The 15,102-nt window shown below is 43.5% G+C and overlaps 1 protein-coding gene across 1 annotated transcript in view; it reads left to right on the top strand.

Annotated features, from left to right (window-relative positions):
• UTP20 (UTP20 small subunit processome component) overlaps window positions 1-15,102 on the top strand; it is a 350,150-nt gene that overhangs the window by 312,741 nt on the left and 22,307 nt on the right. The window contains exon 59 of the mRNA XM_053716993.1: window positions 10,264-10,491. Within this exon, the coding sequence (XP_053572968.1) occupies window positions 10,264-10,491 (228 nt within the window). The remainder of the gene's footprint in view (window positions 1-10,263; window positions 10,492-15,102) is intronic.

Here is a 15,102-nt window from a genome sequence, read left to right as displayed (position 1 = left end):
CTTCCTCTCCCCATGTGTCGACACCAGTTACGCCCGCGCAAGCGATGCCTAGTACCTCTAGCGCATTGGCCCCTATTACTTTACAACAATTAGCAGCAGTAATGGATAATTCCCTTGCAGCATTTTTATCCAAACTGCCAGTTTTTCCAAAAAAGCACGATAGCTCAGTATTAAATACAGAGGATGAGCAATCAGAAGCTTTGGATGTTTTATCTGTAGTACCCTCACAAAACTCTGAAGTAGCAGTGAGGGACGGTCTGTCTGAGGGAGAAATTTCTGATACAGGAAAAGTTTCTCAGCGGGCAGATTCAGATTCCTTAGCGTTTAAATTTAAGCTGGAACACCTCCGCGTCCTGCTTAAGGAGGTTTTAGCTACCCTGGATGATTGTGACCCCATGGTGGTCCCAGAAAAATTGTGTAAGATGGACAGGTTTTTAGAGGTCCCCGTATACACTGAGGCATTTCCGATCCCAAAGAGGGTGGTGGATATTGTGACTAGGGAGTGGGAGAGACCAGGTGTACCCTTTGTTCCCCCCCCCCTATCTTTAAGAAAATGTTCCCCATAAACGACCCCAGGCGGGACGCGTGGCAGACAGTCCCTAAGGTAGAGGGGGCTGTTTCAACACTTGCTAAGCGTACAACTATACCAATAGTGGACAGTTGTGCTTTCAAAGATCCTATGGATAAAAAATTGGAGGGATTGCTGTAGAAAATTTTTGTTCAGCAAGATTTTCTGCTTCAACCAATTGCCTGCATTATTCCTGTAACTACTGCAGCGGCTTTTTGGTTTGAGGCCCTGGAGGAGTCGCTCCAGAGGGAGACTTCATACGATGAGGTCATGGATAGAATTCATGCTCTAAAGCTGGCTAATTATTTTATCACTGATGCCGCTCTCCAATTAGCTAAACTAGCGGCGAAAAACTCAGGTTTTGCCATCATGGCGCGAAGAGCGCTTTGACTTAAATCGTGGTCGGCGAATGTGTCGTCCAAAACGAAACTGTTAAATATTCCCTTCAAGGGGAAAACCCTATTCGGCCCAGAGCTGAAAGAAATTATTTCAGATATCACTGGGGGCAAGGGCCATGCCCTTCCACGAGATAGGCCATTTAAGGCCAAAAACAAGGCTAATTTTCGCTCCTTTCGCAACTTCAGGAGCGGACCTGCTGCAACCTCTGCTGCCGCAAAGCAAGATAACGCTTCCCAGCCCAAAGCAACCTGGAAACCCTTGCAGGGCTGGAATAAGGGTAAACAGGCCAAGAAGCCTGCTCCTGCTACCAAGACAGCATGAAGGGGTAGCCCCCGATCCGTGATCGGATCTGTTAGGGGGCAGACTTTCTCTCTTTGCTCAGGCTTGGGCAAGAGACGTTCCGGATCCCTGGGCATTAGAAATAGTTGCTCAGGTGTACCTTCTAGAATTCAAGGATTCTCCCCCAAGGGGAAGGTTCCACATTTCTCGTTTGTCTTCAGACCAAACAAAGAAACAGGCATTCTTACGCTGTGTAGAAGATCTCCTAAAAATGGGAGTAATACACCCAGTTCCAATTGCAGAACAAGGACTGGGCTTTTACTCAAATCTGTTCGTAGTTCCCAAAAAGGAAGGAACTTTCAGGCCAATCCTGGATCTAAAAATTCTAAACAAATTCCTCAGAGTTCCGTCTTTCAAGATGGAAACCATTCGGACAATCTTGCCGATGATCCACATATTCCTATCCACAAAGATCACCATCAGTTCCTAAGGTTCGCCTTTCTGGACAAACATTACCAGTTCGTGGCCCTTCCTTTCGGGTTGGCCACCGCTCCCAGAATTTTCACAAAGGTGCTAGGGTCCCTTCTAGCGGTGCTAAGACCGCGGGGCATTGCAGTAGCACCTTACCTAGACGACATATTAATACAGGCGTCGTCTTTCCACAGAGCCAAGGCTCATATGGACATTGTTCTGGCCTTTCTAAGGTCTCACGGGTGGAAGGTGAACGTAGAAAAAAGATCTCTGTCCCCGCTCACAAGGGTTCCCTTCCTGGGAACACTAATAGACTCGGTAGAAATGAAAATCTTTCTGACAGAGGTCAGGAAGTCAAAACTGTTGAATACTTGCCGAGCTCTTCATTCCATCCCTCGGCCTTCTGTGGCTCAGTGCATGGAGGTAATTGGTTTAATGGTTGCGGCAATGGACGTAGTCCCTTTTGCCCAAATTCATCTCAGACCACTGCAACTGTTCATGCTCAAACAGTGGAATGGGGATTACGCAGATTTGTCTCCTCAAATACAAATGGACCAGAAAACCAGCGACTCTCTTCTCTGGTGGTTGTCTCAAGATCACCTGTCTCAGGGAATGAGTTTCCGCAGACCGGAGTGGATCATTGTCACGACCGATGCCAGTCTGTTAGGCTGGGGTGCGGTCTGGAACTCCCTGAAGGCTCAGGGTCTATGGTCTCGGGAAGAATCTCTTCTCCCGATAAACATTTTGGAACTGAGAGCGATATTCAATACGCTCCAGGCGTGGCCTCAACTAGCTGAGGCCAAATTCATCAGATTTTAGTCGGACAACATCACGACTGTAGCGTACATCAATCATCAAGGAGGAACAAAGAGTTCCCTAGCGATGAAGGAAGTATCCAAGATCATCAAATGGGCGGAGGATTACTCCTGCCATCTATCTGCAATTCACATCCCAGTCGTCAGACTTTTCATCCGGGGGGAGTGGGAACTCCACCCGGAGGTTTTTGTTCAGCTGACCCAGTTATGGGGCATTCCAGAATTGGATCTGATGGCGTCCCGTCAGAACACCAAACTTCCCCTTTACGGATCCAGATCCAGGGATCCCAAGGTGGCATTGATAGATGCTTTAACAGCGCCTTGGTCATTCAGTCTAGCTTATGTCTTTCCACCGTTTCCTCTTCTTCCTCGGCTAGTAGCCAGAATCAAACAGGAGAAGACTTCGGTAATTCTGATAGCGCCTGCGTGGCCACGCAGGACTTTGTATGCAGACCTAGTGGACATGTCATCGGTCCCACCATGGAAACTGCCGTCGAGGCAGGATCTTCTAATTCAAGGTCCTTTCAAGCATCCAAATCTAGTTTCTCTGCAACTGACTGCTTGGAGATTGAACGCTTAATTCTAGCTAAGCGTGGTTTCTCTGAATCAGTTATAGACACTCTGATACAGGCCAGGAAGCCTGTCACCAGGAAAATTTACCATAAGATATGGCGGAAATATCTTTGTTGGTGTGAATCCAAGGGTTACTCGTGGAGTAAGGTTAGGATTCCAAGGATTTTAGCTTTTCTCCAAGAAGGATTGGAGAAAGGTCTGTCAGCTAGTTCTTTAAAGGGACAGATATCTGCTCTGTCTATCCTGTTACATAAGCGCCTGGCAGCTGTACCAGACGTTCAGGTGTTTGCACAGGCCCTAGTTAGAATCAAGCCTGTTTACAAGCCTGTGACTCCTCCTTGGAATCAAAATTTATTTCTTTCAGTTCTTCAAGGGGTTCCGTTTGAACCTTTGCATTCCATAGATATTAAGTTATTATCTTGGAAAGTTTTGTTTTTAGTAGCCATTTCTTCTGCTCGAAGAGTTTCTGAATTGTCTGCTTTACAGTGTGATTCACCCTATCTGGTATTCCATGCAGATAAGGTTGTTTTGAGTACCAAACCTGGTTTTCTTCCAAAAGTGGTTTCTAATAAGAATATTAACCAGGAAATCATTGTTCCTTCTCTGTGTCCTAATCCAGTTTCTAGGAAGGAACGACTGTTACACAATCTTGACATGGTTCGTGCTTTAAAATTCTATTTAAAAGCAACTAAAGATTTCAGACAAACATCATCCTTGTTTGTCGTCTATTCTGGTAAGAGGAGAGGTCAGAAAGCGACTGCTACCTCTCTTTCCTTTTGGCTGAAAAGCATCATCCGATTGGCTTATGAGATTGCTGGACAGCAGCCTCCTGAACGAATTACAGCTCATTCCACCAGAGCTGTGGCTTCCACATGGGCTTTCAAGAATGAGGCTTCTGTTGAACAGATTTGTAAGGCAGCGACTTGGTCTTCACTGCATACATTCGCCAAATTTTACAAATTCGATACTTTTGCTTCTTCGGAGGCTATTTTTGGGAGAGAGGTTTTGCAAGCAGTGGTGCCTTCCGTTTAGGTTACCTGACTTGTTCCCTCCCTTCATCCGTGTCCTAAAGCTTTGGTATTGGTATCCCACAAGTAAGGATGAATCCGTGGACTGGATACACCAAGTAAGAGAAAACAGAATTTATGCTTACCTGATAAATTACTTTCTCTTACGGTGTATCCAGTCCACGGCCCGCCCTGACAATTAAGTCAGGTTCAAATTTAAAATAACTACAGTCACCACTGCACCCTATGGTTCTCCTTTTTCTAGTAACCGTCGTTCGAATGACTGGGGGGGCGGAGCCTGAGGGGAGCTATATGGACAGCTTTGCTGTGTGCTCTCTTTGCCACTTCCAGTAGGGATTGAGAATATCCCACAAGTAAGGATGAATCCGTGGACTGGATACACCGTAAGAGAAAGTAATTTATCAGGTAAGCATAAATTCTGTTTTTATTTGGTCCAGGCCGGGACTCCATTATTTCTACAGTTACCGGAGGCAAGGGTGCCTTCCTACCGCAAGATAAGAACAACAAGTCTAAGGCAGGGCCGGATTTCCCAGTAGGCAGAGTAGGCATGTGCCTACAGGCGCACTGCAGCGAGGGGCGCCTGCCTATTTAAATTTACTATGCAGCAGCATCCATTTTTTTTTTTTAACTAAAGAAGTTTATTTAAACCCCATGTGAAATTCATGGTTATAGCTTGCGCGCAGGCAGCAGGCTTCTATACTGGTAGGAGAGCATGAGGGGGCAGAGCAAGGTGGCCGTGCAGCATGTGGTTCTCTGCAGACTCCAGTACAGAAGAGAAGAGAGTGGAATTTTTAGGCCTAGTAAGTGCAGTTAAGTTAAAACGTAGTCAGTGGTAGAAAGGCAATATGCTCTCCCCAGGGTCAAATTCCTGAGAGGAACGGTACTGTCTGCCTCACTAATGCAGACTCACGTTCCCCTAACCTCTACATCCTCTGCATATTCTTACAGTGTTCTAGCAGCTGGGGTGTGAGCAGGCAGTGACTTGAAAATCGTATGCAATATAATCAGACACTGATAGCTGTGTATTTAGGAGGAATTACTTTGGAGTAGGTCCTTATTAGAGTGGTTACTACAAGGTAGTATTGGAACTGTGACCCTGGGATTTTATTGTCAGGGTAAGTTAAAGGTCTTCTGATTTGCACAGTGGTTCATGCTGGGCTATCCGTTGTGTTTTGTAAGGAATGCATGAACACATTCATCAAAAGATTCATGTTAGATAACACTTATCCGTCAGACTGGGGTCTAGTCTGTGTTTCTAGTTCACTTTCTAAGAACACTGCAGTCTGCAAATGACAAATGTCTAAGAGAAGCGGAATGGGAATACCTAAAGCCTGGGTATATTCTATTTCATTTTAAAAGCTTGTCAACTTTTAAATGTTCAGAATTCTTCATTAAAATTAAATATATCTTTGCTAAATTATATTGTAAACTTTTCCAACTGGAATAGAATCTAACACAATGTTCAAGAAAAAGCAACAGGCTCACATAGAACTGTATTATTAGACTGAATAAAAAAATAAATCTTGATGAAGGCAAAAATTATGTCGGCTTTCAATATGAGCCTTGTAAATTATAAATCCCTAATATCATTATAAAATAAGGTAATGTATATTGTATTTTTTGAGAGTAATTTTAAAGTGGGTTTTTGTTTATATAAAAAGGGCAATTATAAAGCAATATAGGTGGGTGCGAGTATAAAGAAAATGTTTATTAGAAAGTAGGATTCTATATAGAATAATTTTTACTTATATTGAGTGTTTTATAGTCAATGTTCATCTTTTGAACCACACTTTGATACAGCTGATAATATTAAGAGCATCCAAAGAGCACAATAGACTTTTTTCCCCCCACTGGTGAAAACATTTTAGAAATTGTATTAACTGAAAAAAATATTGTTTTATATATAAACTTCATATTAGCATTTTTAGCAAGATGTGTCACAAACCATCCTAAACACAGAGCCATAAGCTATACAGAGGCCTTATGTGTGTTTGTGATGGTGACAGATAGAGGAGTAACATGATTTGTAAGTGAAGAGCAAGATAGAAAATAATGGAAGGCCACAGTGTGTACTTATTAATATCCTTCCTAACAGTTAAGAGGTCCTATAAACAAATTTGACTGCTTTTTAACCCCCAGCTGTCTAACAGAATGCTGTAATGTATTTATGTGCAATACATTGCAGCTATATGGGAAGGCATGGGTTAACAGCCATCTGCTTAGTAAGTGTCCCCTGGCTGGGAAGGGCATGCTGCTAAGGAGATAGGGGCCTTTCTTTCACCAGGGTCATTTTTCAGTGGCTGGCTGTGTTCATCACACACAGGATGAGGAGCGCTTCTGCTAATACTTGGGACAGATCAATAATCAGTAGTGTGTGTGTATATATAAATGTATGTATAAATGTGTATGTGTGTGTGTGTGTGTGTATATATATATATATATATATATATATATATATATATACACACACACACATGTGTATATGAATATAACGGGAGGCGGGGGACACACTAGGCTACAGAAAATAAGAATAAAATAAATAAATAAAAAACAAAAATATAAAAACAAATGTCTTCAGTTTTTGTGCCTACAGGCACCTGAGATGTAAATCCGGCCCTGGTCTAAGGGACGACAATCTTCTAATTTTCGTTCTGACAAATCCCAATGACAACAATTCTCCAAGCCCAAGCATCCCAAGAGTAATTGGAAGCTGACTCAGTACTGGAATAAATCCAAGCAGAATAAGAAGCCCACCGAAAACAAATCGACATGTAGGGGCTGACTGGCTCTTTTTTCAGATGCCTGGTTCAAGGACTTACAGGATCCTTCTCTCGAATCTAACAGACCAGAAAAGAGGGATGCCTTTCATGGGTGCGTTTGGAATCTATCCTCAAGAGTAGTTGTCCCGGGGCCTATCGAAGAAAGAGGTTTGGCGTTTTATTCAAACCTTTTCGTGGTCCAAAAAAAGGAGGGAACTTTCCGCCCAATTCTGGACCTAAAGTGCTTAAAAAAAATTCTCAGTGTCCCTTCCTTCAAGATATGGAGGCAATAAGGTCCATCCTTCCTTTAATTCAGGAAGGCCAGTTTATGACCACTGTAGATCTGAAGGACGTTTACCTTCATGTTCCAATCCACAAGGAAAACTTTCAGTTCCAGAAGTTTGCATTCCTGGACTAGCACTTCCAGTTCATCTCCCTTCCGTTTGGCCTAGCTACTGCTCCAAGAATCTTTCCGAAGGTTCTAGGGGCTCTTCTAGCCGTTGCCAGAACTCAGGGTATTGCAGTAGCCCCATACTTGGATGATATTCTGGTGCAAGCACAATCCTTTCATTTTGTGGAAGAATTCTCAGAGTCCCTGCTCTGGATGGAAGATAAACTTGGAAAAGAGTTATCTTATCCCAAGTACCAGGGTGGAATTCCTCGTACTATAATAGACTCCATATCCATGAGGATATTTCTAACAGACCAGAGACGTTGCAAGCTAACTTCGGCATGTCTTGCCCTCCGGACCTCCTTGAGTCCCTCTGTGGCTTAGTGTATGGAGTTGATTGGTCTCATGGTGTCCTGCATGGACATCATTCCTTTTGACAGGTTCCGTCTCAGACCTTTACAACTGTGCATGCTGAGGCAGTGGAACGGCGATCATTCAGATCTGTCTCAACAGATTGTAGTAGACAGCTGGTCGAGAGACATGCTTCTTAAGACCATCCTGGGAGATTGTGACTACGAACGCAAGCCTATCTGGATGGGGTGATGTTTAGGGGGTGCCAGGAAGGCACAGGGGTTGTGGACTCAGGAGGAATCCTCCCTCCCGATTAATATTTTGGAACTACGGGCAATTTTCAAGGCCTTGAAGGCTTGCCCACTTCTAGGTTTGTCGCAGTTTATCAGATTCCAATCAGACAATATAACCTCGGTGGCTTACATCAACCACCAGGGGGGAACAAGAAGTTCCTTGGCGATGAAGGAAGTATTTCAGATTCTGGAATAGGCGAAGGTCCACAGCTGTTCGCTGTCAGTGATCCACATTCGTTCGCTGTCAGTGATCCACATTCCGCGTGTGGACATCTGAGAGGCAGATTTTCTCAGCAGGCAATCCTTCCATCCAGGGGAATTGTTTCTCCATCCCGAGGTGTTTGCAGAGATATGCAGCAAGTGGGGGGCGCCAGAGATAGATCTCATGGCGTCCTGTCTCAATATCAAGCTACCCAGGTACGGGTCAAGGTCGAGGGATCCCCAAGCGGATCTAATAGATGCACTAGCAGTGAAAGTTCAAACTCCTATATCTTTTTCCTTCATTACCGCTTCTTCCTCGAGTGGTGTCCCGCATCAAGCTGGAGCGGATATCAGTAATCCTGATGGCTCCATTGTGGCCACGAAGGACGTGGTTCGCGGATTTAGTGGGGATGTCCTCATCTCCTCCGTGGAAGTTACCTTGTCGCAGAGACCTGCTGATACAGGGTCCATTTGTTTATCAAAATCTAGATCCTCTGAGGCTGACTGTGTGGAGATGGAACGCTTAGTCTTAGCCAAGAGAGGTTTCTCTGAGAGTGTCATTGATACTCTTATTCAAGCTCGTAAACCAGTTACTCGGCATATCAACCACAAGGTGTGGAGGACCTACTTATTCTGGTGTGAAGAGCGTGTTTTTTCCTGGCACAGAGTTAAGGTTGCCAGGATCTTATCTTTTCTCCAGGATGGGCTGGAGAAGGGCCTTTCTGCTAGTTCCCTGAGGGGACAGACTTCAGCCCTGTCAGTTTTATTTAAGAGACTGGCTGAGCTTCCAGACTTACAGTCCTTTGTTAAGGCTTTGATTAGGATCAGACCTGTGTTTAGATCTGGGGCTCCTCCTTGGAACCTAAATCTTGTTCTTCATGTTTTGTAACAGGTTCCATTTGAGCCTCTGCATTCCGTTGACATTAAATTGTTACCTTGGAAGGTTCTCTTTTTATTGGCTATTGCCTCTGCGCACAGATTTTCTGAGATCTCTGCTTTGCAATGTGAGCCCCCTTATCTGATTTTTGTATGCAGATCAGACAGTTTTACATACTAAATTAGGTTTTCTTCCTAAGGATGTGACAGATCGCAACATCAATCAGGAGATTGTGGTTCATTCCTTGTGTCCTAATCCTTCTTTATCGAAGGAACGCTTACTTCACAATTTGGATGTGGTTTGCGCCTTGAAGTTCTATCTTCAGGCTACTAAGGAGTTTAGACAATCTTCCTCTTTTTTTTGTTGTCTATGCTGGGAAGCGTAAGGGGCAGAAGGCTACTTCGACTTCCCTATCTTTTTGGTTAAGTAATGTCATCCGCTTAGCTTACGAGACAGCGGGACATCATCCTCCTGCGAGGATAACGGCTCATTCCACTAGAGCAGTGGCTTCCTCTTGGGACTTTAAGAACGAGGCCTCTATGGATCAGATTTGTAAGGCGGCTACCTGGTCCTCGTTACATACTTTTTCAAAATTTTACAAGTTCGATGTTTTTGCTTCGGCTAAAGCAGCTTTCAGGAGAAATGTTTTGCAGGCTGTAGTGCCCTCAGAGCTTGGGTATAGTTTTCCCAACAGTAAGGAATGAAGCCGTGGACTCTCCCTATCTTATGAAGGAAATCATAATTTATGCTTACCAGATTAAATTATTTCCTTCCGGATAGGGAGAGTCCACGGCCCCCACCTGTTTCTTTTTTTTTCTTTTTTCTTGTCTGTGGCGGTCCCCTATTTATTTTATCTTCCGGCACAATATATATCCTAATGTTTCTCCTACTTTTCCTTGTTCCCTCAGCAGAATGACTGGTGTAATGAGGAAGTGGGAGGGCTAGTTAAGCCTTTGGCATGGGTGTCTTTGCCTCCTCCTGGTGGCCAGGTGTTGTATTTCCTCACAGTAAGGGTTGAAGCCGTGGACTCTCCCTATCCGGAAGGAAAGGAATTTATCGGGTAAGCATAAATTATGTTTTCTGCACAGTTTTTAATTGCCCAAAAATATGCTTCGTAGAACATTTTCCTAATGCTGTACCACTAAATTGGTTAGGATTGTGATAAATAAATGTAATTAGTAAGTGTAATTGGAGCTAAAAAAAATTGGTTTTATACATTATAGAATGATGTCATCATGTATTCTATTAATTTTTCAAGGTCATAAAGAATTTGTTGTTTGTGGCAAAAGTCCTTTATCTCCTTAATCCTGATGTGAAGCAAACTCACAATGAAGCAGAAGAAACTGAACAGGATGCTATAGAGGACAAAGAAGAAACTAAAAAAGAGAGAGGAGAAGAGCAAGCAGCCACTCTAAGTTGGCTCCTGAAAAAGTTGTCATTAATGGCTAAGAGAGAAGCAGCTTACACACCCAAGAATCCTTTAAAGGTGAGTGTATGCTTCTCAATTGTAATGATGCCAGTATGTTTTACAGTTATTTTTTCCCCCCCATCTAATTTGTTCCTCAGCTCTGCCTCTCACTCTCTCATAAAATCAAACACTCTAAACTACAAAAGTCCACCTACCAGGGTGTCAAGCAAAGTAATAATAGTAAACTCAAATGGCTTGCACTCTCTGGATTTTTAATTTCAAATAGCATATTTTATTGTAACTATATGCAATTGAAAATCCAGATTGTGCAAATCTTTGCTTTTAATTTTATATGTATGTGTGTGTGTGTGTCTATATATATATATATATATATATATATATATATATATATATATATATATATAAAGGAAGTATATCTGCGCTTAGGAATGTATAGCTAGATCAGTGCTTTCCAAACTGTGTGTCGGGACACACTAGTGTGTCGGCAGCAGTGTGTAGGTGTGTCCCTGCTACAGCACAAATTTTTTAAAATTTAATTTTTTTTATTTTAAATTGCTTTTTGGTTTCTGACTTTCCACCTGCCTGCTACGCATATCACATGGTTAACACGTGATTGATACCTAGTGGGTCACAGATCATCTTAACCAATTGGCACAGCTTAGTGGGAACTGAAACTATTATCATTGGCGGATTTGGCGGCACATTGGCTCCTGACTGCACGTGTAGTCTCCTTAATTGGCTCGTGACTGCAAGTGTAGCCAGTGAGTGGGACAGCAGTGTGTTTGCAGCGCGGGCAGTAGTCAGTCGGACTCAGAGCTCTGAGGGTGGCAGCTTAAACGCTGAGCTGAAGTCAGAAGTCAGTGGGATTTTTTTGCAACTAGCTCCCAGTAGTGCATTGCTGCTCCTGCTCTTGATATATGGAGAGGAAGTAGAAGCTTAAAAATGCTTGATGATGAAATGTGAGTGTCTTTATCTAATATTACACCAAATATTCAGAAACTGTGTTCATCCCATCAACCTCATACATCCCCTTAAAATAGTAAGTAGCTATTGGTGTTATTAAACTTTTTTTTAATTCTTGCACATACATACTGTTACTTGTAAATACATTTTGTTATTATATAATTTATGTTTGTGTCCGTATCTCTTAATACAAGTTAGTTTAACCTCCTGTTTGCTGGTACAACTGAATTACTGTGTCGCAAAATGATGTAGGTCTAAAAAGTGTGTCACCAACATGAAAAGTTTGGAAAGCTCTGAGCTAGATAATAGGTAATGTACCTGGACACCAATTATACGTTTGCTATGTTTGGATATTGTTACATAAGCATATACAGTATGTTGTGTTTTACCACAATTTAAGTATAATATATTTAGTTGTAACTGTAGTTTTAAAAGGTACACAAAAACTTGTATCACTAGGATACAGACCTAGTCCAGCATAATCAATAGTTAAAGTTTGTAGGCTGTTGACAACAAAGTCAGTTGGTGACCACTCTTGTAACAGTTCCCAAGTGCCTGTAAGTTCTCTGCTGCTTCGTCTGGTAAATGAGAGTATCCTCTTGGACAAGCGGATTCTCCCTGGTGGATTTCTGGAAAAACAAAGTGTGGAGAAGCGCACAAGAAAGGCACCCCTAGTGAAGCCTGTTTATATTAATACAATAAACAATGCAAATAAAATTAAACCACTCACGTGATTCAACCTCAACCAATATGAGGTATAGATAAGACACTGGTTATAGTTGATCTCTCCTTCTGCTCTCCTTTTCAACTTCACACTGCAGTCCCTTTGCTTTTTAGCTGTAGCTGTGCAGTCTCTATGTCTCCAGACTGGGATATGGAAATTAATCCACTTTCAGACTCAGGGGCCGTTTGGAATGTATGGGGGCAGTTATAGGATGAGATACATATAAGTGTATTAAAAGAATCAGATTTATTAGAACAAAGTATATTTACAAATGCATATAAGTTATAAAATAACAATACATAAAATCCACATTCTGTGGTTGTCACTGAAAAATGCAGCACCAACGGATAGGGCAAGTATATATAAATTTAAAACTTGTATTCCTTCCGTTATTTAGCTGCTTGTAGTGTATAAATATAAGCCCACTCAGCACCAAATACCTGTCAAACACGATCACACAACCAGGTGTGTGATACAGTGTGCTGTTTTGTACCGGTGTATAGAGAATCAGGCAATACGTGTGGCGGGGGCGGAGCCTTACGCGTTTCGCAACACGATTGGTTGCTTCGTCATGTATATGTGTGTGTGTGTGTGTGTGTGTGTGTATGTAAGGCTTAAATACCTCCCCCACTCCCATCCCCAGTCATTGCCTTTCGTCGGAGAAGTCTCTTATGGAGGGTAGTACTCTTCGCATTGGGACTGCAGTTTTAAGTAGTCCTGTGAAAGTTAGAGTCCGGAGATGCAGGGAGAGTCTTTCTGGGAAACCATCCAGACTCATGTTAACAGCTCCACAACCAATCAGCGTTGACGAGTTTCGCTGCTTGCTTTTTTCACTCAAGTCCATGTCAGAAGCAAGGCTACTAACCTGTCACACTTGAAGGGCCATGTTCCTGTTCCACGGCGTAGATTCTGGTAAGATCGTTTCATTTTTTATTACATAATGATAACACAGAAGAGAGGGTCACAGTGTGACACCTTTTATCTTTAAAGAACCAAGGGTTAATATTCCTGGAAAGGGGTTTATTAAACGGGGGGAGGGTTTTATTTTTGCTGCGTTATGTTCGAGATGAGGCTCTGGCAATGTGTGGAACTGTCAGGTAACTTATGGGAGTATTGCGCGGCCATTTTTTTGGTGCGTTTTCTCCTTAGACAGGGGATTCCATGTGACGGGGTGTGGCTATCTCTCTTCCTCTGTTGATCAGCGGCGCAGGAGACGAAACGGTTTCTGTAGTCTGGGTCATAGGAGGTGGTGAGTGCCCCGGCCATTGGAGGTTATAAAGGTACCTATTAAGTTAATCTAGTCCGTAAGAACAGCGCAAGCTATGGAGGACTCTGACACGTTAGAGGGTTCTCCCTCTTTAACAAGGTCTCATTCCTGTGTTTGTTGTGAGGAGGGTCTGGTAGATCAGCCTGCTCAACTATGTTCCACATGCCTTAATACATTTTCAACATCTAAAAATAAACGGATGTCTAGTACTACTGAGCCGTCCACCTCTGAGGGTTCCCCGTCCCTTGAGGTGCGTTCCCTGCATCCATCTCCAATTGCACATGCAGCGCCCCTGGGTCCAATCATTACTCCTTGTCGTTTAAAGAGCCCATGGACAAAAAGTTGGAAAACATGTTAAGAAAAATGTTTCAATACACAGGGTTTGTTTTTCAGCCGGTAGCCGTGGTTGCCGGAGCTGCAACATATTGGTGTGAATCACTGTGTGAAATGGTCGAGGGGGAGACTTCCATCAACGAGATACAGAATAAGATTAAGATGCTGAAGATCGCCAATTCTTTCTTCTGTGATGCCAATATGCAAATTATTCGCCTGAGCGTGAAGGTGTCAGGTTTTTCCGTTTTAGCTCGCAGGGCTCTGTGGCTAAAGTCTTGGTCTGCGGACATGACCTCTAAGTCGAGACTGTTGTCCCTGCCTTTTCAAGGAAAGATTCTGTTCGGTTCAGAATTGGATTCGATGATATCCACAGTTACGGGTTCTTGGAACAAGTCTAAGCAGAGCAAGAAGCCTTTCAACACAAAGTTGGCATGAAGGGGCAGCCCCCGACTGGTCTCCGGACCAAGTAGGGGGCAGATTATCTCTCTCTTCTCAGAAACATGGTTGCAGGACGTTCAGGACCCTTGGGTTCTGGAAGTTGTTGCCCAGGGTTACAGGATAGGGTTCAGATCCCATCCGCCCAGGGGCAGATTCCTCCTATCAAACCTGTCTTCAAGACCGGAAAAGAGAGAAGCCTTTCTAGAATGTGTGAGGGATCTCTCCTCTCTAGGTGTTATCGTACCAGTACCGCAAGCAGAAAGGGGTCTTAGGGTACTGTTCAAATCTTTTTGTGGTTCCAAAAAAGGAGGGCACGTTCTTCCCGATTCTGGACCTAAAGTGTTTAAACAAGTTTCTGAGTGTTCCATCATTCAAAATGGAAACGATCAGATCTATTCGGCCCCAAGTTCCAGAGTGGCAGTTCATGACAACTATAGACTTGAAGGACGCTTACATTCATGTGCCAATTCACAGGGACCACTTCCAGTTCCTGAGATTTGCGTTTCTGGACCAACACTTCCAGTTTGTGGTCCTTCCCTTTGGTCTGGCGATAGCCCTGAGAGTCTTCATGAAGGTTCTGGGAGCGCTACTTTCAGTGGCCAGATCTAGAGACATTGCTGTGGCCCCCTATCTGGATGACCTCCTAGTTCAGGCGCCGTCGCTCTGTCTCGCAGAGGATCATTTGAGGGTGCTTCTTTTGCTCCAATCTCACGGTTGGAAGATCAACTCAGGAAAGAGTTCCCTGGTTCCCAGCAACAGGGTGGAGTTCCTGTGCACGATAATAGACTCTATGTCCATGAAAATATTTCTCACAGACCATCTACGCAGGAAGATTGCGTCCTCTTGTCTTGCCCTTCAGTCCTCCTCAAGCCCCTTGGTTGCTCAGTGTATGGAGGTAATCAGACTCATGGTTTCCAGCATAGACGTCATTCCATTCGCCAGG

The sequence above is a fragment of the Bombina bombina genome, chromosome 6 (genome assembly GCF_027579735.1).
Source record: "Bombina bombina isolate aBomBom1 chromosome 6, aBomBom1.pri, whole genome shotgun sequence".
Lineage (NCBI taxonomy): Eukaryota > Metazoa > Chordata > Amphibia > Anura > Bombinatoridae > Bombina > Bombina bombina.
This window is presented reverse-complemented; position numbering and strand designations above follow the sequence as displayed.